We start from the raw sequence: 27,682 nt of genomic DNA on the forward strand, positions 1-27,682 counted from the left end.
AAAACATATAAGACCCCCTGTGGTCTCTTGAGCCCCTGACCAGGCCCGTGGCATCAGACACTCCATATAAGCTCTCCCTTGCAAGCTTCATTGGCCTGCCTCCATATTGGTCACCTCCCTCTACAGAAGCACACTTGCCTTAGAGATGACTGAGGACTTCCTTGTTCTGCATGGCAAGTGAACAGCAGGCTTCCCACTCCCTGTAAGCCATCCAGGTACTGTGGAAGTGCTCTTCCTGAGAAGGGTCTCCAGTAGAGACCTCTAGGCCTGGGCTGGGCTGGGCTGGATGTCCTCAGGTTGCCAGATGGCCTCAAGACAGCCCCCACTTGCTTTGTCAAAATGGGTTCAGTCTGTTTGCTGGATGGTGATGCTCCACCTGGTTAAAGACATGCCAGGATTTGAAACTTTCCATTTTCAAATTTCCCCCCAGGTCCTCAGTGCTTTTGCAGTTTGTACAGAGTACAGGCTGTTACCGAAGATAATTGTCACAACTGTCTGTGGTGGGGGGGCTCCCTCTTAATGAAAGCTGGTCTCACAAGTCCCACTCTTGCCTTAGGATAGCTTCAAGAAAATATGCCCAGGGTTACTGGAATTTATTTTAATTAAAAGCCTCCCGACCTCCAGTGTATCAGAGCATCACCTCACATTCCTTCTGCTCTTTGAATGGAGTTTTTTTATATGAGCATACAGATGTTGTTTTTGCCGGGCTGGCTTCACAGGCGGGTAACAGATGACCAGGGACTCATGGTTGAGCTGTAGGCAGTATCTCTTTATTCATGCAGGACGCAGCGCAATCTATATCAAGCTAAGCTTAACTAAGGTACCCTAAAACTCACAATGCTGTCTTTATATATACTTGCCAAGTAGGGTGGAAACAGGATGTGACATAGAGAGGGTGGAGAGAAAAGTGACTGGTGAAAATCAGAGTGTGACAAGGAGAGGGGGCAGAGCAAAAACATATCATGGACCAGTGGGGATTGAACCAATGCCCTGGAGGGAGGGTGGTGCTTGTTGACAGCGGTTATGTAAATAGAATGAAGTGGTTATGTAAATAGAATAGTGTTAAGCAGGGGGGATTTAAACCAAATGAAACAGAAGGGGTTTTTAAAAGCATACCAACATACAGACATGGCAAAGTCTGCTTGGAGCTTCAAGGAAGCAGGAAGCTGTCCTGCCCAGCAAGCCACGCTTTCTGCCAGGCTTTAAAATACAGACAGCCTGATGCTGGAGTGGCAAGTGGCCTTGGAGCACCTACCTCTGCTGCCAGGGCTCAGATTTATAAACTAAGTCATGTTCCTGGTGCTTTAGAAAATGACTTCATCTTCTGCTGAGGCCACCAGTGTCAGATTGCAGATTCTAGAAGAAGTATTTAAAGTAAAGCGTGGCCCTGTATAAGAGAACTGCAATTGTTGACTCTTTGTAAACCTGCCTATACTCATGTTTAGGTATAAAAGGGGGGCCTGTGACCTATCTCTCTGAGATCCTGTTATTACTTGTCCCAGAAGACTTCCTGTGTCACTCTTCAAGAGGAAGTCACTCTTCAGTTTTACTAATAGGTCATATTTGCTCCCCTCCTGCTCTCCCTCTGAAGGTTAGTCATGTGGTTCACAATGTTAATTTGGAGGTGGTTTTAGGAATGGGGGAGGTAGGCCTGAGTCTTGCAGTGGAAGTGTTCTTCCGTGTCTCAGGTAAAAACAAAAGCAGTTTCAGTAATTAAAAAAATATATGTTGGGGCGGGAGTCAGGCTGTAGCGCAGCAGGTTAAGTGCACGTGGCGCAAAGCGCAAGGACCAGCCTAAGGATCCCAGTTCGAGCCCCCTGCTCCCCACCCACAGGGCAGTCACTTCACAAGCAGCGAAGCAGGCCTCCAGATGTCTTTCTCTCTCCCTCTCTGTCTTCCCCTCCTCTCTCCATTTCTCTCTGTCCTATCTAACAACGACAACATCAATAACAACAATAATAACTACAACAATAAAACAACAAGGGCAAGAAAAGGGAATAAATATATATATTTTTTCCTCCAGGGTTATTGCTGGGCTCGGTGCCTGCACCATGAATCCACCGCTCCTGGAGGCCATTTTTCCCCCTTTTGTTGCCCTTGTTGTTATAGCCTCGTTGTGGTTATTATTATTGCCATAGTTGACGTTGTTCATTGTTGGATAGGACAGAGAGAAATGGAGAGAGGAGGGGAAGACAGAGAGGGGGAGAGAAAAATGTGAAGTGACTCCCCTGCAGGTGGGGAGCTGGGGGCTTGAACCAGGATCCTTACGCCGGTGCCTGCGCTTTGCGCCACATGCGCTTAACCCACTGCGCCACTGCCCGACCCCCAGGAATAAATATTTAAAATATATATATAGGGGGATTAATGGTTTACAGACAACAGTAAATACAGTTGTTAATATATGTGTACAGTTTCTCAGTTTTCTGCAAAACACTGACCCCACACGAAGATCCCCTTCCAGCATCTTGCACATGACCTGAACCATAGCCCACCGCCCTGAGCCTGAGTCTTTTAATTTTGTGCAGTACCCCAAACCCAGCCCAAGTTCTGCTCTGTGTTTCTCCTTCTGTTCTTATTTCTCAACTTCTGTCTATGAGTGAGGTCATCGCATATTCACCATTCTCTTTCTGGCTTATCTCACACGCAGTGCCTGAATGTTACATCCCCACATCCTGGGCCATTGTGTTAGAACAAGTACCTGGCATGCTTTTCCAGATGCCAGATGTGTGGTTCACCTGCCTGCAACCACAGCAATCAGGGAATGTCCTCCTTTAACTAGAGGTCTTCTGGGAATAGAAACAGGTCCTTTAATGTTAAGAACTCCGAAGCGGAGGAAAGGGAGCAGCAGCTGTAGGAGGCTGACCCCAGAGGGCAGATTCCCAGGCAGGACCTGTCTCTATTTTCCCACCATGGCCTTCAGTTGCCACAGCCATTCATCTAAATAATATGTCCCTTCCTTCCTTCTCTCCCTCCCTCCTGCCCTCCTTCCTTCCTGCCTTACTTCCAGAGATCCATATGTACTAACCCACACCCTCTAGCTGGAGAGTATGAATAACTCCCCTACGGTGGAGGTTATGAGTTGTTTATGCTTTATTGTGAGTGAGTGAGATCAGGTAGCTTTTTCCCTCGAGCATGGCTGTGAGAACAGCTACACTGGAAAACAACATACAGCAGTCGGATCTGGGGCCCACCCAAAACGGGGTACGAGAAGGGGATGGACTGTTCAGTGTGGCCGGGGAAGGAGCGTGAAGAAGCTGGAGGACATTACCAGAAGGGACTAGAACCGTGTCATGGCAGCCCTGTGTCTGGAAAACTGGCTACTTACCCAGGAGAGGGACAGGAGAGCCTTCTATTTAGGCCTCCTACACCATCTGAGCACGGCACCACTTCTGCCAACGCCAGGGTCTGAAACTCAGCCCCATCTCTTACATCTGCCCTTCTCTGTAGTCAGGGCTCATCTTCAGGAGGATGAGGTCGAGCTCAGAAGAACCTTACTCATAAAGAAGAACTCAGTTACATTCTCTGGTTACTCCCCAATCAAACAAACTTGAAAGGTCGAATCCTCTACTCCTGAAGGTCTTGATTCACTTTTCAGACTTAGAACGTCCAACTCTGAAGTGCCTTGTGTCAGTAAAGGCCACATTATTCCTAAATTCACTGTCATCAGATTATCAAAGCAGCCCAAGTTAATGCTTCATTTGAGCACTGATGTTTTCTCCCATGAGTCAGCTACCAGTAAAAGAGATGTAACACTTTCCACATGGCAGAATGAATTCTTCCCAACAGGAAAAAGTTGAGTAATATTCTAAAATTCCACTCTTGATTTCCATCTGCTGCTCTGGCAGTGGACAAGGGCCTCCACACTCCACCGTTCACCCCCAATTGAAAGGGAAAAGCCAGGCCCCTTGTTCAACTCTCTTGCATCTAGCTATCTATCAGCCACAAGGCTAGTGACCATCACTCTGGAAGGTATCACCATCCAGGCCTGTAGTAATAGCCTTTATGACATTCACAAATAGCAAAATACACCTGACAACTCATTTATCGGAATGTATGAGTGACACCTGAGGCTAAATCTTTCAGACAAATGAAACTTATTTGTTTTCAGACCTGAGTTCCATTGACCAGATTTGGTAGAAAGTTCCCAAGTGTTTACTCCTCTCCTTTTTAGAACAGATCATATCGAATATACTTGAATCATTTCTCAAGACCCAGGATTCTCATCATGAATTTCATGCATGCTCTCAGAACTCTTTCTTTGGAAAATATTTAAGAAGGCCAAATACTAACTGACCTCATCAAAGAGAAAGCACAAGTGAAAAATAAGAGAAGAAAAAGCAGAAATAACCAAATATAGAGGGAATCTAAAGAAGCTAATGATCATGTTTTATTTTCTTACTCATGGACTACAGACTGCAGGTGAAATTTCCAAGTGAAAATACCAGTTAGACCCCTGTAGGTGTGAGTCTTAACCTCCCACAACAAACTCTGCTCTTGTCATGTGTGCCAAGGAGCCATCTCTAGTAGGCACTTCTGTGGGGGTCCCACACTCCTGGGGCAAGAAGACGATACATCTTCTGCTATAGCAGGTGCCAGCAATTTTGTACCCAAGGGCCAAACTCACTTGCCACCAGTTTTTGTAAATCAAGTTTCCTTGGGACACAGCCACAGTCATTCCTTTATGTATCATCTCTGACTGCTTTTGTGCTACAACAGAGACCATCTGGTCCACCAGGCCTGAAATATTTACCATCTGGTCCATCACAGAGAGTCGGCCGACCCCTGTGCTGGAGCCCTATGGTTTCTCCAACTTCAGCTTCGTTTCTATGTCAACTTCTCGATTCAGAATTTCTGCACTTAAGTGGGTGGCAAAGTCAGCCTTCAAATGTGGACATGTACATGTCCCAGTTTCAGCTGCTCCTTTCTGGCCAAGACTTTTGCAGCGACAGCCTCAAGGCCTCACCTGAGGACACTACATTTACTCTTACCTCCTAAGACTTTAGAAGTTGGAATCCCTAGCTATGTCTGTTGTCTTTTGCCACATGAAAAAGTGAAGGTTGTGTAACCCAGCTGTGAAAGATAGAAGAGTTGATAGAGTTGACAAGTTGTGGTCTCTGTACACAATGGAATACAGCTCCATTGCAGGGAGAGTTGGAATATTGCTTCAATATGGATAGAGCTGGAGAAGGTTATGCAAAGCAAGTCATAAGGAGAAAGACGGTGCTGGGTGGTAGTACACTGGGTGGAGCCCACATAGGCTCAGGGATCCTGGTTCGAGCACTCAGCTCCACACCTGCGGTGGGGTCACTTCTCAAGTGGTGAAGCAGGTTTGAAGGTGTCTATCTTTCTCCCTCTCTGTCTTCCCCTCTTCTTTCAATTTTTCTCTGTCCTATCAAAATAGCAACAAAACAAAAAAAAATATGGCGTTCAGGAGCAGTGGATTTGTGGTGCAGGTACTGAGCCCCAGTGATAACCTTAGAGGCAAAATAAGAAAAAAAATAAGAAAGACAAATGCCAAATGAACTTATTCTGTGAGATAAAAAGGAAAAAGCAAAGTGGCACACCCAGTTAGGCGTACATGTTCCATGCACAAGGACCCAGGTTCAAGCCCCGTTCCCTATCTGTGGTGTGTGTGTGGAGGCACTTCATGAGTATTGAAGCAAGTGTACAAATGTGTGTCTGTCTCTCTCCCTCTCTACCTCCCCCTCCTCTCTCAATTTCTCTCTGTCCTATCTAATAAAATAAAAAGAAAAAAGAAAGGAAAAAAAAAATCTGCTGGAAGCAGTAGATTCATATTGCTGGCACCAAACCCCAGCTATAACCTCGGTGGCAATAAGATAAAATAAAATCTAAAGAATAAAGCAAAGAAACAGATAAAGTCAAATAAAAAGAAATCTCTATGTGTTCTGGGAGGTGGTGCAGTGATAAAACTTTGGACTCTAAAGCATGAGGTCCCGAGTTCTATCCCCGGCAGCACATGTGCCAGAGTGATGTCTGGTTCTTTCTCTCTCCTCCTTTCTCATAAATAAAAATAAAATCTTTTTTTTTTTTTAAAAAGAAATCGTTATATTCTTACTGCAGAACTGAGGTCACCAAGGGGTGGGTGGCTGAGTTGAAAAGACAGAGGGAGTCCAGTAAACTGTGGCGGATGGCTATTGGTACTGGTATTGATACTTCAGTGGTGGATTTGGCTTGATAGCACACATGAAGCAACCTAAGGCAACTTGGCTTTGATGAAAAAATTAAATAAATCCAATTAAACACCCATTTTCAAACCAGCACCCTTTAGGTTAGAAGTCTAGCATGACAAATCTGGTTCCTCTGTTTATAGTTAAGTTTTCAGTCAGGGCAGGGGAGATAGCATAGTGGTTCCGCAGAAAGACTTCCATACCTGAGGCTCCAAAATCCCAGATTCAATCCCTTGCACCACCCTAAGCCAGAGCTGAGCAATGCTCTGGTCTCAGTCTCTCTCTTTCCCTCTCATTCCCTTTCACTCTCCCTTCCTCTCTCTCTCTCTCTCCCTCTCTCTCTCTCTCTCATATTAAAATAAAGCATGAATTTTAAAAAGTCTGCAACCAGCTATTTTCTTGAGGCACAGTTGTTTTGGTATGTTTGTTGTATCAAACTCATTTTTATTAGCAGAATTCAGTTCCTAGGGGTGTAGGACTGAAGTCACCTTTTTTTTTTTTTTAATGCAGGCTATTAGGTAAGGATCCCTTCTGTTTTTATAGGCCACCTTGTGTCCATGCATCATGGTCCCTTCATCTCAGCAAAGAAGAACCTTCTTCTTGTCAAATTCCTCTCACATTCCAAATCTTACAGTCTTCTTTTTTTTAGTCACCAACTGAAGAAAGCTCAAAATTTTAATCGCTTGTGTGCTTTAGGTCAGGTCAAAGACATAACCTCACTTTTTAAATGTCAACCACAAATGATAATGTCACAGAAATAATATGTAGTATAGCCTCATTGTATTCATAAGTTCCACCCATAACCAAAGGAGAGGAGGTTGTACAAGAATGGGTATCTGTCGGGCTGAGCTTCATTGACGGGAGACAGACGACTGGGGACTCATGGCTGGGTTGTACGCAGTATCTCTTTATTCATGCAGGACGCAGCTCAATCTATACCAAGCTAAGCTAAACTCACTACAAACAATCTTGTCCTTATATATATACTAGCCCAGTAGGATGGGAACAGGATGCGATGCAGAGAGGGTGGAGAGAAAAGTGACTGGTGAAAATCAGGGTATGACAAGGAGAGGGGGCGAAGCAGGTGAGAATTCTACCACTAAACCACCAATGCCCTAGAGGGAAGGTGGTGCTTGTTAACAGAGGTTATGTAAATAGAATACAGTGTTATGTAAATAGAATGCAGGGGGGATTAAACCAAATGAAACAGAAGGGGTTTTTAAAACATACCAACAGGTATCACTTGGGGTTACCCAGCTTTTCTGCCACACAGAGACCTCAGGCCACATTTCCAGCCCTGATCAGGCTCATCAAGCCACATCAGATAAACTTGTCTGCTAATATCCTCATGGCCAGCTCCTCCTCGCCACTCTGCATTTTCATCCCCTCTTCATTTTTGAGACCTGAGTTTCTCCTTTTCTTGCTTTCAAGATTAGCATGTATTTAAAATGATTAGTTGAGGGGCTGGCGGTGGCCCACCTGGTTACGCGCACGTATCACCTTGTATAAGGACCTGAGTTAGAGCCCCTGCTCCTCACCTGCAGAGGGTACACTTCATGAGCGGTGAAGCAGGTCTGCAGGTGTCTCTCTTTCTCTCTGTCTCTCCCTCTCTATCTCCACTGCCCTCTCAATTTCTCTCTGTCCTGTCAAATAAAAAATAATAATAATGGGAAAAAATGGCCATCATTAGAGGTGGATTCACCATGCGGGCACCAATGAGCCTGGAAATAACCCTGTTGACAAAAAATAAACGAAAAATAAAATGATTGGTTGTCTTAGAACTAGAACATGTACTTGGGATGGTTGGGGTTTCTTCCTACAGCAACTTGTCAGCCATGCTTTCCAGAACTCTGATGTTATGAAACTGTGTTTCAAGATCACAAAGTCCATTAAAGTGAGTGAACCCTTGAAGTTAAAACTTCAGTGGGGAATAGCCAGTGCTAGAAGCACTCATGGTTAAGTGGCTTGAACACTTCCTGATGTATCCAGGCCTGGGAGGTTGTTTTTCTGTTTATATTAACATCGATTCTATTATACTTGGAAAGTTGAAGAAAATAAATTATCATATCCTGCTGAGACCAGAATCTTTTCTAATAAGGCAGGTAGATTTCTGGGCCAAAAGAAAGTTTCTATAATTGGGTTCTCATGTCGAAACACTTTTTTTATTTCTGCCTCCTGTGTTATTGCTGGGGCTCAGTGCCGGCACCACAAATCCACTGCTCCTGGAGGCTGTTTTTCCCCCTTTTGTTGCCCTTGTTGTTTTATCATTGTTGTGGTTATTACTGTTATTGCTGTTGTTGTTGTTGGATAGGACAGAGAGAATGGAGAGAGGAAGGGAAAACAGAGAAAGGGAGAGAAGGATAGACACTTGCTGACCTGTTTCACCACCCATGAAGTGACCCCCCCCACAAGTGGGGAGCCAGGGGTTCGAACCGGGATCCGGAACCGAGATCCTTAGCCAGTCCATCCACTTTGCACCATGTGTGCTTAACCCACTGCACTACTGCCCAGTCCCCCTCGAAACACTTCTTATTTTCAAATAGTTCATCACCAGTAAGAGCAGATGTATTTTGTTGCCATTTCAAATGCATGAGCCTTTTTCAAAGTTGTTCTGACCCTTTTTCTGCAGGTTTGGCTGAGCAGTATTTTCAAGAGAGCATGGTTCTTCTTAAGGATGTCAAAGGAACAGGAAAAGCCAAGTTTCTTTCAATTCAAGATGACTACTGCCATTTTCTGCAAGACACTGGACAGCAACAGGTGAGTGAGTTTGGCTCACAGTTCAGCCAGTTATGTCTGTGGACAGAGCAACTGATATCCAAAACTGATACCTGCTCTTTCACTCTGCGGCTCTGCATGTTAAGAACCTGCTATGTGGGGGGCTGGGCAGTGGTGCACCCAGTTAAGTGCACAAGGACACGGGTTTGAGCCCCTTCACCCCTCACCCCCGCCACAAGGGAGATGCTTCACAAGCTGTGAAGCAGGTCTGCAGGTTCTGTCTTTCTCCCACCCTCTCTAGCTCCCCTTCCTTCTCAATTTCTCTCTGTCTTGTCAAATAAAATAGAAAAAAAAAGGAAGAGAAAAGGAAAATATGGCTTCCCATAGCGGTGGATTCATAGTGCTGGCACCAAGCCCCAGCAATAACCCTGGTGGCAGTAAAAAGAAAATTAGCTTATAAATTGAAAGCTAAAAATAATAATAATAATAATGGACTGTGTCAAGCTCCACTCTCAGACAGCTCCCAGAAACCAGAGTTGTTTAAGAGGATATAGATGCCAAGTCTCTCACAAAAGGTGCCAATGAACTAGAGACCTTGGTAATCTGGTGGTCAGACACTATTCATGACAACCTGTGGTTCTAGCTGGGATGGAGGAGGGTGGAAGTTAGTGCCTCCAAGTTCTCTTCTTGTTTTGGATAATGGATGGGATTTGCGTCTCTCCTGAGAACTACACAGCAGAGGTTATGGCTCACTGTCCACTGAATGTGACAGGCACGCTCTCCCTGGCTTACAAAAATGGAACAAGGCCCAGAATCTATATTCATTGGTAATTAAACCCTTGGGAATTTATTCTACACAAAGCCAAAACAGCTACTAGAGAAACACGTGCTATAGCTCAGTCTATAGAGAGATATATTTTTCCCCAGATCTAATCTATTAAGGCAAATCCACATGTTGAAAAATAATTTCCTCTGCTATTTTGCTGACCACATTCCCCAAAGTTCTGTCCTAAGTCTTTTTTTCATTTATTTTTTAATATATATATTAGTGATTTAATTTAAAAAATTATAACAGAGGTATTCCACATAATTCCTACCATCAGAGTTCTGTGTCCCTATCCCCTCCATTGGAAATTGTAATGGTTCTCCCAAGGTCACAGATAGGGGTTGACTATTATTTCTATAACTATCCATCTATTTATATTTACTTACTTTTATTTTTATCCACTTTTTCTATGGTCCTGCCTTCTCTTCCTTCTACTCTTCACTGACCTGTTGCTGTCCAGTGTCTTGCAGAGGATGCAGTAGTCATCTTGAATTGAAAGAAACTTGGCTTTTCCTATTCCCTCAACATCCTTAAGAAGAGCCATGCTCTCTTAAAAATACTGCTCAGCCAAACCTGCTATACCTACACTCATTACTACTTCCAAGTGCCTTTGCTTTTTCCTTCTTATCTCTCAGGGTCCCAGTGGAATTGGGGTTCAGAGCCCTCTGGTCATCTTCCCTTAACATTTCTCCCCCTCTGGGGGTATGAACCAGAATTCTTCTTGGGGTACAGAAGGTGGGAGTTCTGGCTTCTGTTCAGTGCTTCTCCACTGGACATGGGCATTGACAGGTCAGTCCATACCCACAGCCTGTTTCTGTCTTTCCCTAGTGGGGTAGGGCTCCGGGGAGGTGGGGTTCCAGGACATATCAGTGATGTCATCTGCCTGGAGAGTTAAAGATAGAATCTGCAACTTGGTGTCTGAAAAACAATAAGATATAAAGCAGGACAAAATATTTATTATATAAGAACCAGATAGCAGGAACAGAGCAGGTGAGAAGAGGGATTTTAGTGTGGAAAGAATATAGGAAGTCTGTTTTAAGTATGTTCATAGGGGCCCATGACTTTGGTAGTTTTTGCTTGGGCTTGATAGCTAACGTGCTGGTAGACTGTCCTGATTGTTAATCTCCCACTGTGTGATGTGTGTAGCACCTTGCCTGTGCTTTCACCCTGGTTCTGGCAGGACTCAGCCAACAAGTTTGGGCCCAAGGGTTGTGTGAGACCATCCCAGGAGTAAGCCCAGGGTTGTGTGAGACCATCCCAGAAGCCTATGTGTGGATTTGAACCCTGTGTCAATAGGAAGGTGATCTTTGGGATGACCTTTGCCTTCTGGGGTTGAAAAATAGCAGAGTCATTCTGCTGAAGCTAAGATACTTTGGGTGGAATAGCAGTTGTGCCACTCTTCTGCTCAAGAATCTTCTCTGACTGCTTGTTCCCTGGAAGCAAACTCAAATTTGTCAGCCTGGACCAGGGGGGCGGGAGAGCTCTGCTGCAGCTAGATCAGCCCGACAGACCACCTTCTTCACCTTCCTCCTCTTCCCCATTCTCCCCCTCCTTCTTTCCTTGCCTTTCTCCTCCTCCTCTTTGTCTAGAACCCCAGTTATTGGTGGTGCCCAGGATCAAACTAGAACCTCTCACATGCACATTGTATGTGCTACCATTGCTTATCTCCTGGGCTCCCTAACTTGTTCTGTTTTTCAAGATTTAATTTATTTCACGTGAGACAAAGGCTAGAACACTAAACAGTGGCCAGAATCAAACCAGAAGCCTTGTGCTCCCCAGCTGCCCCTGTTTATTCTTTACTCTGCTCTATTTACTCTGTGTAGCTTTTCCAACTCTTGGAGGCTCACATGTTTCTTTAAGTTCATGTGGCATAAGTGGTAGAGCAGTGGTGTTGTGTTTCTTCTTTTCTCTCTGCCTCTCTCTCTCTTTTTCCCTGACTCCTACCTCTCACCCTGTACCTAGAGAAAAGGAAAACATGGCCACCAGGAACAGTGGAGACCTGCAGACACTGACCCTTAGCAACATCCTGGTGGAAAGAGGGAGAAGGAGAGGGAGAGGACGGAGAGGGAGAGGACGGAGAGGGAGAGGGAGAGGGAGAGGGAGAGGGAGAGGGAGAGGGAGAGGGAGAGGGAGAGGGAGAGGGAGAGGAACAACCTTCATTTAGAAGAAAGAATTTGGGGTGGAGGGTAGATTAGTATAATGATTATGTAAAGAGATTCTCATGCCTGAGGCTCTAAAGTCCCAGGTTCAATCCCCTGCACCACCATAAACCAGAGCTCTGATAAAACAAAGAACAAAAGTAAAAAGAATTAGGCTCTATGGGGCTAGGTGGTTGAGCACAGATAATACCATTTGTAAGGAGCCGGGTTTGAGCCCCTGCTCCCCACCCGGAGAGGGGAAGCTTCACTAGTGGTGAAGCAGGTCTGCAGGTGTCTCTCATTCTTACTTTTTTAAAATTTACTTTTGTTCCCCTTTTGTTGCCCTTTTTTTGTCGTTGTTGTAGTTATTATTATTATTATTATTATTATTATTATTATTATTATTATTATGGATAGGACAGAGAGAAATGGAGAGAGGAGGGGAAGACAGAGGGGGAGAGAAAGATAGACACCTGCAGACCTGCTTCACCACCTGTGAAGCGACTCCCCTGCAGGTAGGGAGCCGGGGGCTCGAACCGGGATCCTTATGCTGGTCCTTGTGCTTCACCCTACATGTGCTTAACCCACTGCACTACTACCCAACCCCCCTTCTCATTCTTCTTTTCTACTCTCCCCTCCTCTCTCAGTCTCTGCCCTATCTAATAAAAAAGAAAAGAAGGAAAAATGGCCGCCAGGAGCAGTGAATTCACAGTGCTGCCACCAAAGCCCAGCAACAATTTGGTGGCAATAAATAAATAAATAATCTAGCACTTCTCTCCATCATTGGCCCCTCAAAGCCTAGCAGTCAAGCCCTCTGAGAAAATTGCCCAACCCAAGGCATGAACCATGTTAAGTGCTTTTACTGACCATGGAAGGGGACTTAAGTAGACAGATGTTAGCATCAGAGGTGCCCAAATGTACCAATGTAGGTCACACACTGCGGTTTGCATGCCCTCTCTGGCCCTAAAACAGTTCGTCTTTTTGCCTAAGGAACTGTTTTTGCCTCTAATCTTAGCACCTTTATTGTGACTTGCTTGTCCCCAGCCAACACTTAACTCATATTATTACCAAGGAATGGAGGGAAGGCCTTTGCAATTCTTTCTGTCTATAAAAGCAGACAGGATGCCTTCAGGGCTGTGTGGTAGGGAAGCCCCATCATTATTTCCTGCTTTATTTGGCTCTTGACATCAGGCATTTGTGTTCTGTAACTATAACTAAGCTTTTGTGAACACTGGGAAAAACCTCAGGAGGAAGTGTGGGAGATGCACAGGCAGGGTTTTCCCTGTGTGTGTCTTAGTGCCTGGCCAAAGAGATTAATAACCAAATATTTTGGGAGTCGGGCGGTAGCGCAGTGGGTTAAGCTCACGTGGCACAAAGTGCAAGGACCGGCAATGGTATAAGGAGCCCGGTTAGAGCCCCCGGCTTCCCACCTGCAGGGGAGTCGCTTCACAGGTGGTGAAGCAGGTCTGCAGGTGTCTGTCTTTCTCTCCCCCTCTCTGTTCCCCTCCTCTCTTGTTTCTCTCTGTCCTATCCAACAACGATGACATCAATAACAACAACAACAACTACAACAATACAACAACAAGGGCAACGAAAGGGAACAAATAAATAAATAAATATTTTTAAAATAACCAAATATTTTGATTTCGGACCAGTTCATGGTTTGTTTTATTATTATTATTTCATGTTGTTACAAATAAATCAGATAAGTCAAGCAAGATGTCAAATACATTTAATTCTTTTATCATGTTGGAATGTTAGCTCTGGCTTCACAATCCAGTCCCTATGAGAGGTGGAAAACCCAGAGTATGATATGGGTGTTCTGTAAATCTACAGATCTCCAGAAAACTGGTATTTTTCACTTTTGTAAGGATGTCCCTGGGTACCGGCTAGATAGCTCACTTGGATAGTGTGTTGCTTTGTCATGTGCATGACCCAGGTTCAAGTCCAGCTCCCACCACACTTTGAAGTACACTTTGAAGTACACTTTGGTGCTGTGGTGTCTTTATCTCTCTCTGTCTCTGTCTCTCTGTTTCTGTCTTGTGATCTGAAAAAGTTGGCCTAGAGAGGTAAAATCCCAGTGATAACAAAAAAAAAAAAAAGAAGTCACTGGGCGTGGAGGAAGACATGCCTGAAACTACAAAGGATTAAAACTGCTGACTGGGTTCAGGTCCTAGCTCTGCCACTGACAGGCGGCATGATGCTTGGCACATTTCTGGACTGCTCTGTACCTCAGTTTCCTCCTCTGTCAAAATGAGGCTGGAAGTTGTGCTTACCTAGAGGTGACATCAAGAATGAAGTGAGCTCACTCACATAAGCCTTCTAGCACAGTTAACACACAAAGGACATGGCAGCTTTGGTTGCTACTTAACTAAAATGGTTTCCTGTCATTTCTTTTTTATTTTATTTTATTATTGGATAGAGATGGAGAGGAATTGAGAGGGAAGGGGGAGATAGGCAAAGAGACAGATAGAGACACCTGCAGCCCTGCTCCACCACTCGTGAAGCTTTCCCCTTCAGGTGGAGACGAGAGGCTTGAACCTGGGCCCTTTCGAGCTGTACTGTATGTGCTTAACCAGGTGTATCACCTCCTGGCTCCTGGTTCCTATCATTTCTCAAGTGGCTTTTTCTCCAGGTTTCCTTGGGCTCTTCTGTCTTCATTGTTCACCCTCTCTGCCATGTTATTCTCATCTCCTGTTTGACCAGAAGAACGTCATCTCAGTTCATAAGATGTTCAACCCAAGCCTATCCCCCTCAATAGTGAAAATAGAAATATGCATCACTTGGATTCATTTCTTTAAAAGCATTGATCTTTACCAGCCCTTGAACTTGAAGCCAGGCAGCTTTGTGTTCTGTTCACAGAAAGCAATCTCCATCCTGAGAGACTCCCTGGAAGCCAAAGTAGAGGTGTTTGGAGATCTCAGTCCCGAAGTGGCAGAAACATACCGACTCCTGGGTATGGCTGACCTGGAGCAGAGGAACCACAGTGCAGCCCACAAGAAACTCAAGAAGGTAACATAGAGTCTCGTTCTGATGTGAAGAGGAACTTCTTCCCTCTCTCTACCATCCTCTTTGTAAACGGAGCTTTGAAATTGGCTTATTTTATTTAAGTAAAATGTCACTCCTGCAGTAGACCTAAGCTAGTAGTCTTCAGGTGAAAAGACATAGTAGCGGAAGTCAGGTAGTAGTGCAGTGGGTTAAGCGCATGTGGTACAAAGCACAAGGACTGGTGTAAGGATCCTAGTTCGAGCCCCCAGCTCCCCACCTGCAGGAGAGTCGCTTCACAGGCGGTGAAGCAGGTCTGCAGGTGTCTATCTTTCTCTCCCCCTCTCTGTCTTCCCCTCCTCTCTCCATTTCTCTCTGTCCTATCCAACAACGACGGCATCAATAAACAACAATAATAACTACAACAACAATAAAAAAACAAGGGCAACAAAAGGGAAAATAAATAAATATTAAAGAGAGAGAGAGAGAGACATAGTAGCTCTTGGGGGGCTGGGTGGTGATGCACCCAGTTGAGCTCACACCTTACCATGTGCAAGAACCCAGGTTTGAACCTCTACTCCCCATCTACCGGGGGTGGGGGGCCTGTGGTGGGGGTGGAGAATGAGGGACCCTTCACAAGTGTTGAAGCAGCTCTGCAGACATCATAGATAAGGTGTCTCTCTCCTTCTCTATCTCCCCCTTGCCTCTTAATTTCTCTCTGTCCTATCTAACAAAAAAGAGAAGGGGAAAAAGGAGAAAACGGCTGCCAGGAATAGTGGATTCAATATACAGGCACTGAGATGCTGGTAGCAACAAAAATGTATAGTAACTCATCCACGTATAATTTTCAATGAATTCTCAATGTTGTTCCCCATGCAAATGACTTTTAAAAATTTACTGTACAACAAGGGCAACAAAAACTGGGGGAAATAGCCTCCAGGGGCAGTTGGATTCGTAGTGCAGGCACTGAGCCCCAGTGATAACCCTGGAGGAAAAAAATTAACTGCGTGATTTGCCTTGTTCTTTGTATGCACCTCATTTATACTAGAATTCTGTTTTCGTTCTTTCCTTTTTCCTTTCTTTTTCTTTTTCTCTCTCTTTTTTTAAATTTTTATTTATTTATTTTTTCCCTCCAGGGTTATTGCTGGGCTCGGTGCCTGCACCATGAATCCACCGCTCCTGGAGGCCATTTTTCCCCCTTTTTGTTGCCCTAGTGGTTGCAGCCTTGTTGCGGTTATTATTGCCATTGTTGACATTGCTTTGTTGTTGAATAGGACAGAGAGAAACGGAGAGAGGAGGGGAAGACAGAGAGGGGGAGAGAAAGACGGACACCTGCAGACCTGCTTCACCGCCCGTGAAGCGACTCCCCTGCAGGTGGGGAGCCGGGGGCTCGAACCGGGATCCTTACTCCAGTCCTTGTGCTTTGCGCTACATGCGCTTAACCCACTGCGCCACCGCCCGACCCCCTTTTTTTTTTTTTTTTTTTTTTTTTTTTACCAGAGCACTATTCAGCTAAGGCTTATGGTGGTGTGGGGGATTGAACCTGGGACTTTGAAGCCTCAGGCATGAGAGTCTGTTTGCATAACCATTATGTTATCTACTCTCTGCCCTTCTTTTTTCTTTCTTTTTTTAAAAAATATTTTTATTTACTTATTATTGGATAGAGACAGAGAGAAATTTAGAAGGGAGGGTGAGATAGAGGGGAGGAGGAGACAGAGATGCACCTGTAGCCCTGCTTTTCCACTTGTGAAGCTTGCCCCCTGCAGGTGGGGACCAGGGACTTGAACCTGGGTCCTTGTGCACTGTAATGTGTGCACTTAACCAGCTGTATCCCCTCCTGACCCCTGTATTGTCTTCTTTCTGAGTTCTTTTTTGTTTGTCTTGTCTCTTCTTAAATTTGAGTTTTATTTGTGTGGGGGTATGTACCATGTCTTTAATGTTACCTTTTTCTAATAAATACATACTTGTCCATTTTATTTTTTTGTTTTTATTTATTTATTTTTAAATATTTATTTATTTTCCCTTTTGTTGCCCTTGTTTAACATTGTTGTGGTTATTGATGTCGTTGTTGTTGGATAGGACAGAGAGAAATGGAGAGAGGAGGGGAAGACAGAGAGGCGGAGAGAAAGACAGACACCTGAAGACCTGCTTCACCGCCTGTGAAGTGACTCCCCTGCAGGTGGGGAGCTGGGGGCTTGAACCAGGATCCTTACGTTGGTCCCTGTGTTTTGCGCCACGTGCGCTTAACCCGCTACGCCACCACCTGATTCCCACTTGTCCATTTTATTAAAAGACCCATCTATGCTCCAATAATTTTAAATAATGTCTGAAGCATATATTATAGTATCCATATGTACTTGACACACACTCCCCCCCCCTCTGGATTTCTGTCTATTCCACTGAACTCTTTTTTTTTTTTTTTTTTTGCTGTGGGGGAGTTTTCCCATATTTTTCAATTGAAACTTAATTTGTTTTCATTCTTATTGGCATAGTGTTTTACACTATAAATTTTCCTCTTATGATTGATTTAAATGACCTTTATGAGTTCTGTCATGTTTTTCTTATATTCATTAGCTTTAAAGTGGCAGAAGCATGGGAGCCTGTAAGTAACATAACTGACCACATCAAAAGAATTAATTTTCATTCTGAGAGGGCTATTCTTTATGTCAGAGCTTTTTCTTTCCTGGCAACTTTTCTAGTTCTGCTGTAGAAAGTACAGATTTAGTGAGACAACTACTTTTTAAAAATATTTATTTATTCCCTTTTATTGCCCTTATTGTTTTATTGTTGTAGTTATTATTGATGTCGTCATTGTTGGATAGGACAGAGAGAAATGGAGAGGGGAGGGGAAGACAGAGGGGGAGAGAAAGATAGACACCTGCACACCTGCTTCACCGCCTGTGAAGCGACTCCCCTGCAGGTGGGGGAGCCGGGGGCTCGAACCGGGATCCTTACGCCAGTCCTTGCACTTTGTGCCGCGTGCGCTTAACCCGCTGCGCTACCTCCCTACTCCCCGAGACAACTACTTTTAATGTGGTGGACACGTATTTATTCTAGTCAGTCAACAAATAATTATTGTGTGCTTTGTTAAACAGACGTGGAGGGGGAGGCAAATATACTTCTTATTCTTGTGAGATTTGTCCGTCTAACCAGAAAGACATATTAAGTAAATTGTGTAGCATCGTTCTGACATTCCTTGTGACTCAAAGTCATTACAGTGAGGGAAGAAGAGAAGCTGATTACAGATTACAGCCCCCCAAATACGATAGGATGTGCCAAGTTCTGGGCTGCAGGATTCTGGGGTCTATTGCAGGGAAGAGGTTTGGAGAAGATGACCAGAGAAGTAATCCTGTGTATTGCTTAGAAGAGAAGGAATTCCCAGACTGGGAAGTGAGGTGAGAGAGCAGGCTCAGGTAGCTGGGGCCAGTGGTCTGTAGGAGGAGCAGCTGAAAAAACCCATTTGCCAGGCTAAGTCTTAATTTGATCCTTTAAACAAGTCTCTAAATGATGGTTAACAGGCCAAATCATTCCCCCCCCCCAAAAAAAAAGGAATTCATCCTCCTCATTGGTTGAGATAGATTACAAAACAAACAAACAAACAAAAATCCCATGATATTATTATATTTTTTAAATTTCATCCACAAAAGTCAGTGGAAATTTTGTTTTCTTTCTTGTTACAGAAGTGTCTACATAGTTGCCTCAGCTTTTGTCCTCTTTATCTGTTCTTATGTATGTATTTATTCATTTATTTATTCTTCCTACTTTTTAAAACTTTTACTAGTGATTTAATATTGATGTACAAAAGTACATGTCAGCAGGGGTATAAATCCACTCCGTTCCCACCACCAGGGTTCTGGATCTTCAGATGCCCCACTGCAAGCTACCACGTGGGCCAGCCGTCATCTGTACAACTATCTGTCCACATTTATACATAATTGCCCCATATTTCTTCCTGATCTAATCCTCTCTTCCCTTCCAAGCCACTCAGGACAACATCACTCCCTCCATATGTCCCTCTCCTTTTCCTTCTCTCTCTCTGGGTGCTGATGAAGCTGGAGTTTAAAGCCCTCTTATCTTCATCCTATCACTTCTCCCCCTCTGGAAGTATAGATCAAGGTTGTTTTTGGGGTGCAGAAGGTAGGACTTTTGGCTTCTCTAATTACTTCTCTGCTGGACATTCATACCCCCAGCTTGTTTCTAGCCTTCCCCAGTGAGCCAGAGCTCTGGAGAGGCAAGGTTCCAGGACCCACTGGTGAGGTCATCTGCCCAGAGAAGTCAGGACAGAGTCATGGTAGTGTGTGCAACTTGGTGTCTGAGGCTGTAGATCTTTTGGCTATAGACTGTGTTCAATTCGTTCTCTTGTTGTATTTCATTGTTGTTTTGGGGAGAGTGCCGATCTGATGGCAGCTATTCTATAAACCACACCTCCCGGAAGTCCTTTTTTTTTTTTTTTTAATTGGGGGATATTAGTGGTTTAGAGTAAATACAGTTGTTGATAAATGTGTAAAATTTCTCAGTTTTCTGCAAAACACTCTGACCCTCAGCCTAGGTCCTCCTCCACCATCATGCACCAGGACCTGAAAGCCCCCTACTCCCCAGAGTCTTTTACTTTGGTGCAATACATCAAACTCAGTCTAAGTTTTACTGTGTGTTTCCCCTTGCTGTTCTTATTTCTCAAGTTCTGTTGATGAGTGAGATCACCCCATATTCATCCTTCTTTTTCTGGTTTATCTCACTTAACATGATTCCTTCAGCCTCCATCCAAGATGAGGAGAAGAAGGCTAATTCACCATTTTTAATACCTGAGTAGTATTCCATTGTGTATATAGACCACAACTTGCTCAGCCACTCTTCTGTTGTTGGACACCTGGGTTGCTTCCAGGTTTTGGCTATTACAAATTGTGCTTCTATGACCTTTTCAGATGGGTGTTTGATTCCATAGGAGAGGAATTGCAGAGTCATAGGGTAGGTCTACTTCTCGCCTTGTGACAGTTCTCCAGACTGCTCTCCACAGGAGCTGAACCAATTTACATTCCCACCAGCAGTGCAGGAGGATTCCTTTGCCCCCACAACCTCTCCAGCATTCATTGTCATAGCCTCAGTTTTAGGGTCTTAATCCAGCAAGCCTCTAATATTTTTACCACCTGATTCTTTGCAGAGAAAGTTATCTGAACCTTATTCTAAGCAGGTGAGAGTTGAAGAAAAAGTCTAAAGCTGGGTACAACAAATATCTACCTATACTTGGGGATTTTTTTTTTTTTTGCCTCCAGGGTTATTGCTGGGGCTCAGTGCCTGCACCATGAATCCACTACTCCTGGAGGCCATTTTTCCCCCTTTTGTTGCCCTTGTTGTTGTAGTTATTATTGTTATTGTTGATGTCCTTCGTTGCTGGATAGGACAGAGAGAAATGGAGAGAGGAGGGGAAGACAGAGGGGGGAGAGAAAGTTAGACACTTGCAGACCTGCTTCACTGCTTGCAAAGTGACGCTCTCTGCAGATGGGGAGCTGGGGGCTCGAACCGGGATCCTTGTGCTTCACAATATGTGTGCTTAACCTGGTGTGCCACTGCCTTGCCCGCCCCCCCCCCCTGCTTTTGGAGCAGGGCCTGGAAGCTCCTGAATATAAAAGCACATTACACAAGGGCAGGTGTCTCTTGGGTGTCTACCTTGTTTCTGTCATGGCTGGCGCTCACCAAACCTGAATCTCAACACCTGCATCAGTGGTACCTCCTGAACCAGTCTGGGAAAAGCATCAGGACATGTATTGTAGCTTCTGTGGACGCTTGAGAGTTATTATTCCAGGCCCTGTGCCCACCCAAAGGGGCTCGAACCCACTCAGCTTCCAGAGACCCTCAGGCTTCTTCACCCAAGAGCCCATAATGGAAGTTGGTGAGATGCTGTTCCCTGCTGTAACCATTAATCCTGAAGACAGTAGCTTTGACTCTGAAAGCTCTCTGGCCATTTGCCAGATCAGAGGGAGGGTTGGTGCACAGTGTGGGACGAGCAGCCCTCTTTCTCCCTGCTCCTCTGACAGAGACCTAGCTGCCCTGGGAACACCAGCAGACATACAGGACTGCAAACAGGCCCCTCACACCAACCCCTAAAAAGTGGACATTCTCAGATGCTGAATTTAGCTTGCAGCTTAGGGCAGCCAGCATAGCTTTCTAAAGCAGCTGGAGTGTTTCTCTTGCAATTATCACAAGAGTAGCTGAAACTCTCAAGTTATCAGCTCTAGAGTAGGGACCCATTGAAGGATACAGACCTTCCCAGATATACCTTCTGTACCCAGCTGCCCCCAAGGCTTGGTTCTGCAGGCATGACAAACAGGGAGAAGGCACAAGAAACAGAGCAGACAGCAGGATCAGATTACTGAAAATAAAACCATATCATCGATCCTCCTTTCAGAGGCATCTGTCTGCAGGGAAGTGTGGAGGACTCAGCTGGAGGCTCTCCATGGAAATTGCCATAGCAGAATTCCATGTGTTTGGTTTTTTGTCTTTGCTACACAGAGGCATTGATTCTAGGCTGGGCATCATCACCAACATTTCTATTCAGGCAAAAGGCTGCTGAAAAGAACTGATAGAGATATTTCCTTGGCCAGTGGCATCTCTGGGATAAATCCTAGGCCAAGTTACAGTGTGGAGTTGTGCTTAAGTCCCATTTTATCCTATTTTATCCCGTCTTGTCTGTCTGTCTGTCTGTCTCTCTATCTGTCTTGTGATGCTAAGGCATCAAGCATATTCTTCTACTCCCAGGCCGTTTTTTTAAACATATTTTTTCCTCCCTCCCTCCTTCTCTTACTTCCATCCTTCCTTCCTTCCTTCCTTCCTTTCTTTCTCTTCATCTTCTTCTTCTCCTCCTTCTTCTTTTTCTTTCTATTATGTGTGATAGGACAGAAAGAAATTGAGAAGGGACGGGATATAGAGAAGGGGGCAAGAAAGAGACGTTCCTGTAATCTGCTTCACTACTTGAGAAGCGCCACCTCCTTGCAGGTGGGGGGTGGGGGCTCAAACCTGGGTCCTTGTAAATAGTGATATGTTTACTTACTGGGTGTGCCACCACCTGGCCCCACTTTTTTTTTTTTTAATTATCTTTCTTGATGTATTGGATAGAGCCAGAGAGAAATCAAGAGGGGAAAGGAGAGAAATACAGACAGACACCAGCAGCACTCCTTCACTGCTCGAAAAGCTTTCCCCCTCCCTGCAGGTAGAAACTAGAGCTTTGAACCTGGGCCTTTTTGCACTGTAACATGTGCTCTCAACCAGGTGTACCACCTCCCAGCCCCTTCTTTTTATTTAAGATAGAGAAAAAGAGAGACACCACAGCATAACTCCATCATCTGGGGAGTCACCCCCCACACCACCCATGTTGTGCTGACCCTATGTAGTACTGAGGCTCAAACCTTGGGTTCTGAGCATGGTAAGGTACATGCCCTACAAGATGAACTGTCTCCCAGCTCCTGGGTCCATTTTCGTCAGGTTTCCCTATTATTGACAGATACTGTCATTATCAGGCTCAGCTTATAACCTGATTAGTTGGTATGTGTAAACATTAAACACTTCCATAAAAGAATAACCTGGTTAGAAGTGACCTCTTTCTCCAAAAGATCTGAAGTCCACTATAGCTTGGAGAAAGGCAAAGGGAAATGTTTTTTGTTTGTAGATTGTAGCTGAGAGAGCCAATACAGAAGAGGCTTGTGTGGCCAAGGCTGGGCTAAGAGTCTAGAACTGACTTTCAGGTTCCTATATTCCCCCAAGAGGCCAAACACACAAAGCCCATTTTATTACACAGTACAGATCCTGTCATCCCATCAGAGGCCCACTTAGCCTTACTTTCTCTTTATTTTGCACATGAGGTATTTATGGGGTGCTCCTTGTTGTCCTGGATACCAGGAAATCCAAAGGCAGGGTAGGAGTTTCCGAGAGCCCTGTGTTAACTGTGGTGTTTCCATATGCAGAGTCCCAGTTTCCCTCCATCCTGATTTTTCCAGTTGCCCTGGACTAACTTACTATTCAACTGCAGCACGCCACCTCAAATTCTTTTTGAAAGAGAGAAAAGTCATAATGTTACATTAACTTATCTAAAAAGCTCTGTCTGGGACCTAAGAAGCTCTCCTTAACCTGATGTTTGTAAACCATTTAAGAAGTGTCCTTAACCTGATGTTTTAAATCATTTAAGAAAGTAGATGAGTTGTCAGAGTTAATGAGCTCGGAGTCATGATTCTTTTTTTTTAAATATTTTATTTATTGATTCATAAGAACGATAGAAGAGGTGGGGGGGTGAGAAAGAGACATCAGAAACCAGACATCGTTTCGGTAAACTTAGAACTTCGTGCTTGAGAGTCCAGTGCTTTATCCACTGTGCCACCACCCAGACCACCACAGTTACCATTCTTTAGCTTCTGTGGGGACATTGTAGAGCCTCCCTGGTCTGCTGTTGGCTGGACAGGAATGAGAATTCCAGGTCCCTGGTCACAGGCCATCCTGGTGTCCAGTAAGAGTCACTGTCCTTGAGAGGGTGAGAGGCCACACACAGCACCCACCCTTGCCCCGCTTTGCTGCCCCTCAGGAAACAGAGATGGCTGTGTAGTGCACATACATTGCTCAAGATCAAGGCAGCATTTGCTGTGGAAACTGCAGAGCTGAGGGTGTAGACAGACTGTCCCGGCCTAAGACCAGCCATTTGTCAAGAGCCTGGCTGACAGCAGATGCACGAGGTTGTGGGCTGGTAGCAAGGGGCAGCAGGCCAGTTACAGTCTCCTGCCATAAAATTCAGCATTGTCGGATGTGAGGGCGATCTGGCTGCGACATCTGTCACCCCATTGATCGCCAGGGTTGATTTGGCTGATCTGGCTGGCGAGGCAGGTGTCCCCTTCCTCCCTCACCGCTCCATGTGCATCCCTCCTGAAGCTGCGCGCCCAGTCGAAGAGGACGACCTTTCCCAAACAGAGACGGACTGGTCTTCCGTCGAGGGTATATGAGTAGCTGCGCTCCCCTGCTAGAACCTCCAAACAAGCTCTCAATAATTCAGCATTGTCACCTGATAATGATCAGGAGCCACCACAACCACCTCCCCTGAGGACTGAGCAGGATGCCCAACTTCCTAGCAGGAGGGATAAAGGACTTGAAAAGGCAGCTGGAAAGGTCTAGCTCTAAGAGACTTGGAAGAGCTCCCTCTCACTGCTGGATCCCCGGCTCACACAAGGGCAGGTCCAGCTTGTTGATCAGAAGCCGACTGTCTGCCCTGGATACACAGTAGCATTGGGCCTGGATACACAGTAGCATTGGGCCTGGATACACAGTAGCATTGGGCCTGGATACACAGTAGCATTGGGCCTGGATACACAGTAGCATTGGGCCGGTGCCGGATGTATGTTTTCTCTAAATATTTGTGTCACAATTGTCCCAGAGAAGGGTGGTGGTGGCTGCATAGAAGTGAGTCAGTGGCCAGGAGCGGGAGCAGAGTTGTGGGGAAGTCAAGGACTGGCACTAAAAGGAGACAAAACCCAATACACTGGACACTGCCCTGGTGAGGAGTGAGGGCGCCACTGCTGGAAGTTGCTGGCAGAGAGAGAGCTTTGCAGACACAGCATAGCACCCTGACAGTCCCTCTTTGTTCCCTACAATCTCCCACCCCACCTGTCCCCAGGGGTCCCGCCAGACCTGGCCTGCTATCATGGGGACTTCCTACTCAACTTTTTTTCCCCCTCAGGGTTATTGCCGGGGCTCGGTGCCTGCACCACGAATCCACTGCTCCTGGAGACCATTTTTTCCCCTTTTGTTGCACTTGTTTTCCATCATTGTTGTGGTTATTATTATTGTTGTTGCTGCTGTTGTTGGATAGGACAGAGAGAAATCGAGAGAGGAGGGGAGGGCAGAGGGGGAGAGAAAGATAGACACATGCAGACCTGCTTCTCCACCTGTGAAGCGGCTCCCCTGCAGGTGGGGAGCCGGGGTTCAAACCAGGATCCTTACGCCTGTCCTTGCGCTTCACACCACGTGCGCTTAACCCGCTGCGCTACCGCCAGACTCCCCCTACTCAACTTCTAACGATAACCCTCAGGACCCAGATTTATGGACCTCTCCTCCAGGGAGCTGTGTGCATGGTAGAGAGAAAGAGGAGAGGAGGGAGGAGACAGATGTAGGGAGTATTCCCTCAGACCTCTCATTACTCCTGCCTGGATCCCCACACTAACACCACCTCCCCCAGCATGGAGCTCCCCACCTGGCTGCCCCCCGTCCTGTGAGTCTCAACAGGGATGCCACTTGAGAAGGGCTTCACTACCCCAAGCACCCTGAACCACTCCCAGCACCCCCTTTATCTCCCACTTCCCCTTCATTCTGCCATTAACACTTCCACTTTATTCTTTTCAAGTCCTGAGTTATTTTTTGTGTCCTCTAACTCTAGGCACCACTTGTTATGACATGCTTATGTATTTAAAGATTTGTTTTATTTATTCCCTATGAGATAGTTTCACTTGGCAAGCTTATGTATTATTTTCAGTGTTATTTATTTATTTATGTTATACTTATTTATTGGGTAGAGACAGAGAGAAGTCAAGAGGGATGGGGGAGATAGAAAGGGAGAGAGGGAGTCAGGCGGTGGCTCAGCAGTTTAGGTGCATGTGGCACAAAGCACAAGGACTAGCCTAAGGATCCTGGTTTGAGCCCCCGGCTCCTCACCTTCAGGGGAGTCGCTTCACAGGTGGTGAAGCAGGTCTGCGGGTGTCTATATTTTTCTCTCCCCCTCTCTGTCTTCCCCTCCTCTCTCTGCTTCTCTCTGTCCTGTCCAACAGTGACAACATCAAGAACTACAACAATAAAACAAGGGCAACAAAAGGGAATAAATAAATAAATAAATAAATAAATATTTTAAAAGTCTGAAAAAAAAAGAAAGGGAGAGAGAAAGAGACACCTGCAGCATTGCTTCAGTACTCAGGAAGCTTCTCTGCTGCAAGTGAGGACTGGGGCTTGAACCCAGGCCTTTGCATATTTCAGCTTCCTTACCCATCACTGAAGCAGGCATGGGGTAGGTATCTTGTAGGAACATATCAGACATCTGCCATGGGGGAGGCGGGAGGACATAGGTCCAGTGGGGAAGAGGCTGGTTTCTGAGCAGCTCAGGAAAAACCAAGCTTGGGGTGACTCTCTTGCTTGAGGAGAATGCTGCTCTGTCCTTTCAGCACCCCCAAAATCATCCTTTGGGGGGGGTGGGAACATCCAGCCTGTGGGCCATAGGAGGCCAGACGAATCATCTGGTCTGGCCCTGATAAGGAGGCTACAAGCAGGACTCAGAATTCAGGAAAGGTAGGAGCTTGCTTCATTGCTAAACTAAGTGATAATTATGTATGTATGTATGTATGTATGTATGTGAAGAGACAGAGAAATTGAGCGGGAAGGGTCAGATAGAGAGGGAGAGAGAAAAAGAGACTATGTAGACCTGCTTCACTGCTCATGAAGCTTCCCTTCTGCAGGTGAGGAGCAGGGACTTGGATCTGGATGCTTGTCCTTGTACATGGTGATGTGTGTGCTAAATAGAGTGGCCACTGCCTGAACCCATATGCTAGTTTTTTGTTTTCTTGCCTCCAGGGTTACTACTTTTGGCTCGGTGCCTGCACTAAGGAATCCACTGCTCCTGGAGGCCATTTTTCCCATTTTGTTGCCCTTGTTGTTGTCGTCATCGTTATTATTATTTTGTTGTCATTGCTGTTGTTGTTGGATAGGATAGAGAGAAATCGAGAGGGGGGAAGACAGAGGGAGAGAGAAAGATAGACACCTGCAGACTTGATTCACCACTTGTGAAGCGACCCCCCCCTTAGGTGGGGAGCCGGGGGCTTGAACCGGGATCCTTGCACCAGTCTTTGCGCTTTGCACCACCTACGCTTAACCCACTGCACTACCGCCGGTGCCCCATATGCTAGTTTTTAAGCTGATAATTTTTGTGTGACCCACAACTGATGTTATAAATATCCAAGTGACCCTTGGCAGAAAAAGGAGTCCTCAACCTGGCTTTAAGCACTCAATTTGGACTGCCCTGTAAGGATTCGCTGCTAAAAGTGTACCTGTGTATATTTAAGCATTTAAGACATCTCACACTTTTGCCTATTATGATTTCTGGCACTTTTTTTTCCCTTAGAACTAGCCTTGAGGATTGACATGCAGATAAACACAGTTCATGAGTTTCTGGGCAATTTCTCCTCTTTGAACAGACTATAGCAGCAGATAATGTAATGGAAGGAGTAATGCCTTCAGATCTGAGTGTTGGAGTAGTGTTATTTGTTGTTTTTACTTTATTTTATTACCACCAGAGTTATCACTGGGGCTCCATGCCTGCAGGACTGATCTACCACTCCCTGTTACCATTCCCCCCACTTCTTTTATTTTGAAAGGACAGAAATAAATTGAGAGGGGAGGGAGAAGCTAAACGGGAAAGAGAAAGAGAGACACCTGCAGCTCTGCCTCACCACTCATGAAGCTTCCTCCCTGCAGGTGAGGACCAGGGGCTTGAACCTGGGGTCCCTAAACATGGTAACTGTGCACTCAACTTGGTGCAGCACTGCCTAGCTGTTTTTTTTCCCCCAGGGTTATTGGCTGGGGCTCGGTGCCTGCACTATGAATCCATTGCTCCTCCTGGAGGTCATTTTTTCCCATTTTGTTGCTGCTGTTGTTATTATTGCTATTGCGGTTGATATTGTTGTTTGGATAGGACAGAGAAGAATCCAGAGAGCGGGGAAAGCTAGACACCTGTAGAACTGCTTCATCACCTGTGAAGTGACCCCCCCTGCAGGCGAGGAGCTGGGGGCTCGAATAGGGATCCTTACACCAGTCCTTGT

General features: G+C 45.5%; 1 protein-coding gene across 2 annotated transcripts in view; it reads left to right on the top strand.

The window, feature by feature from the left end:
• Nucleotides 1–27,682, top strand: part of TTC23 (tetratricopeptide repeat domain 23) — an 86,269-nt gene that overhangs the window by 47,910 nt on the left and 10,677 nt on the right. For both annotated transcript variants that reach the window (XM_060179327.1, XM_060179326.1), the window contains exons 8-9: nucleotides 8,818–8,945; nucleotides 14,730–14,879. In XM_060179327.1, the coding sequence (XP_060035310.1) occupies nucleotides 8,818–8,945; nucleotides 14,730–14,879 (278 nt within the window). The remainder of the gene's footprint in view (nucleotides 1–8,817; nucleotides 8,946–14,729; nucleotides 14,880–27,682) is intronic.

The sequence above is a fragment of the Erinaceus europaeus genome, chromosome 20 (genome assembly GCF_950295315.1).
Source record: "Erinaceus europaeus chromosome 20, mEriEur2.1, whole genome shotgun sequence".
NCBI classification, from domain to species: Eukaryota; Metazoa; Chordata; class Mammalia; order Eulipotyphla; family Erinaceidae; genus Erinaceus; species Erinaceus europaeus.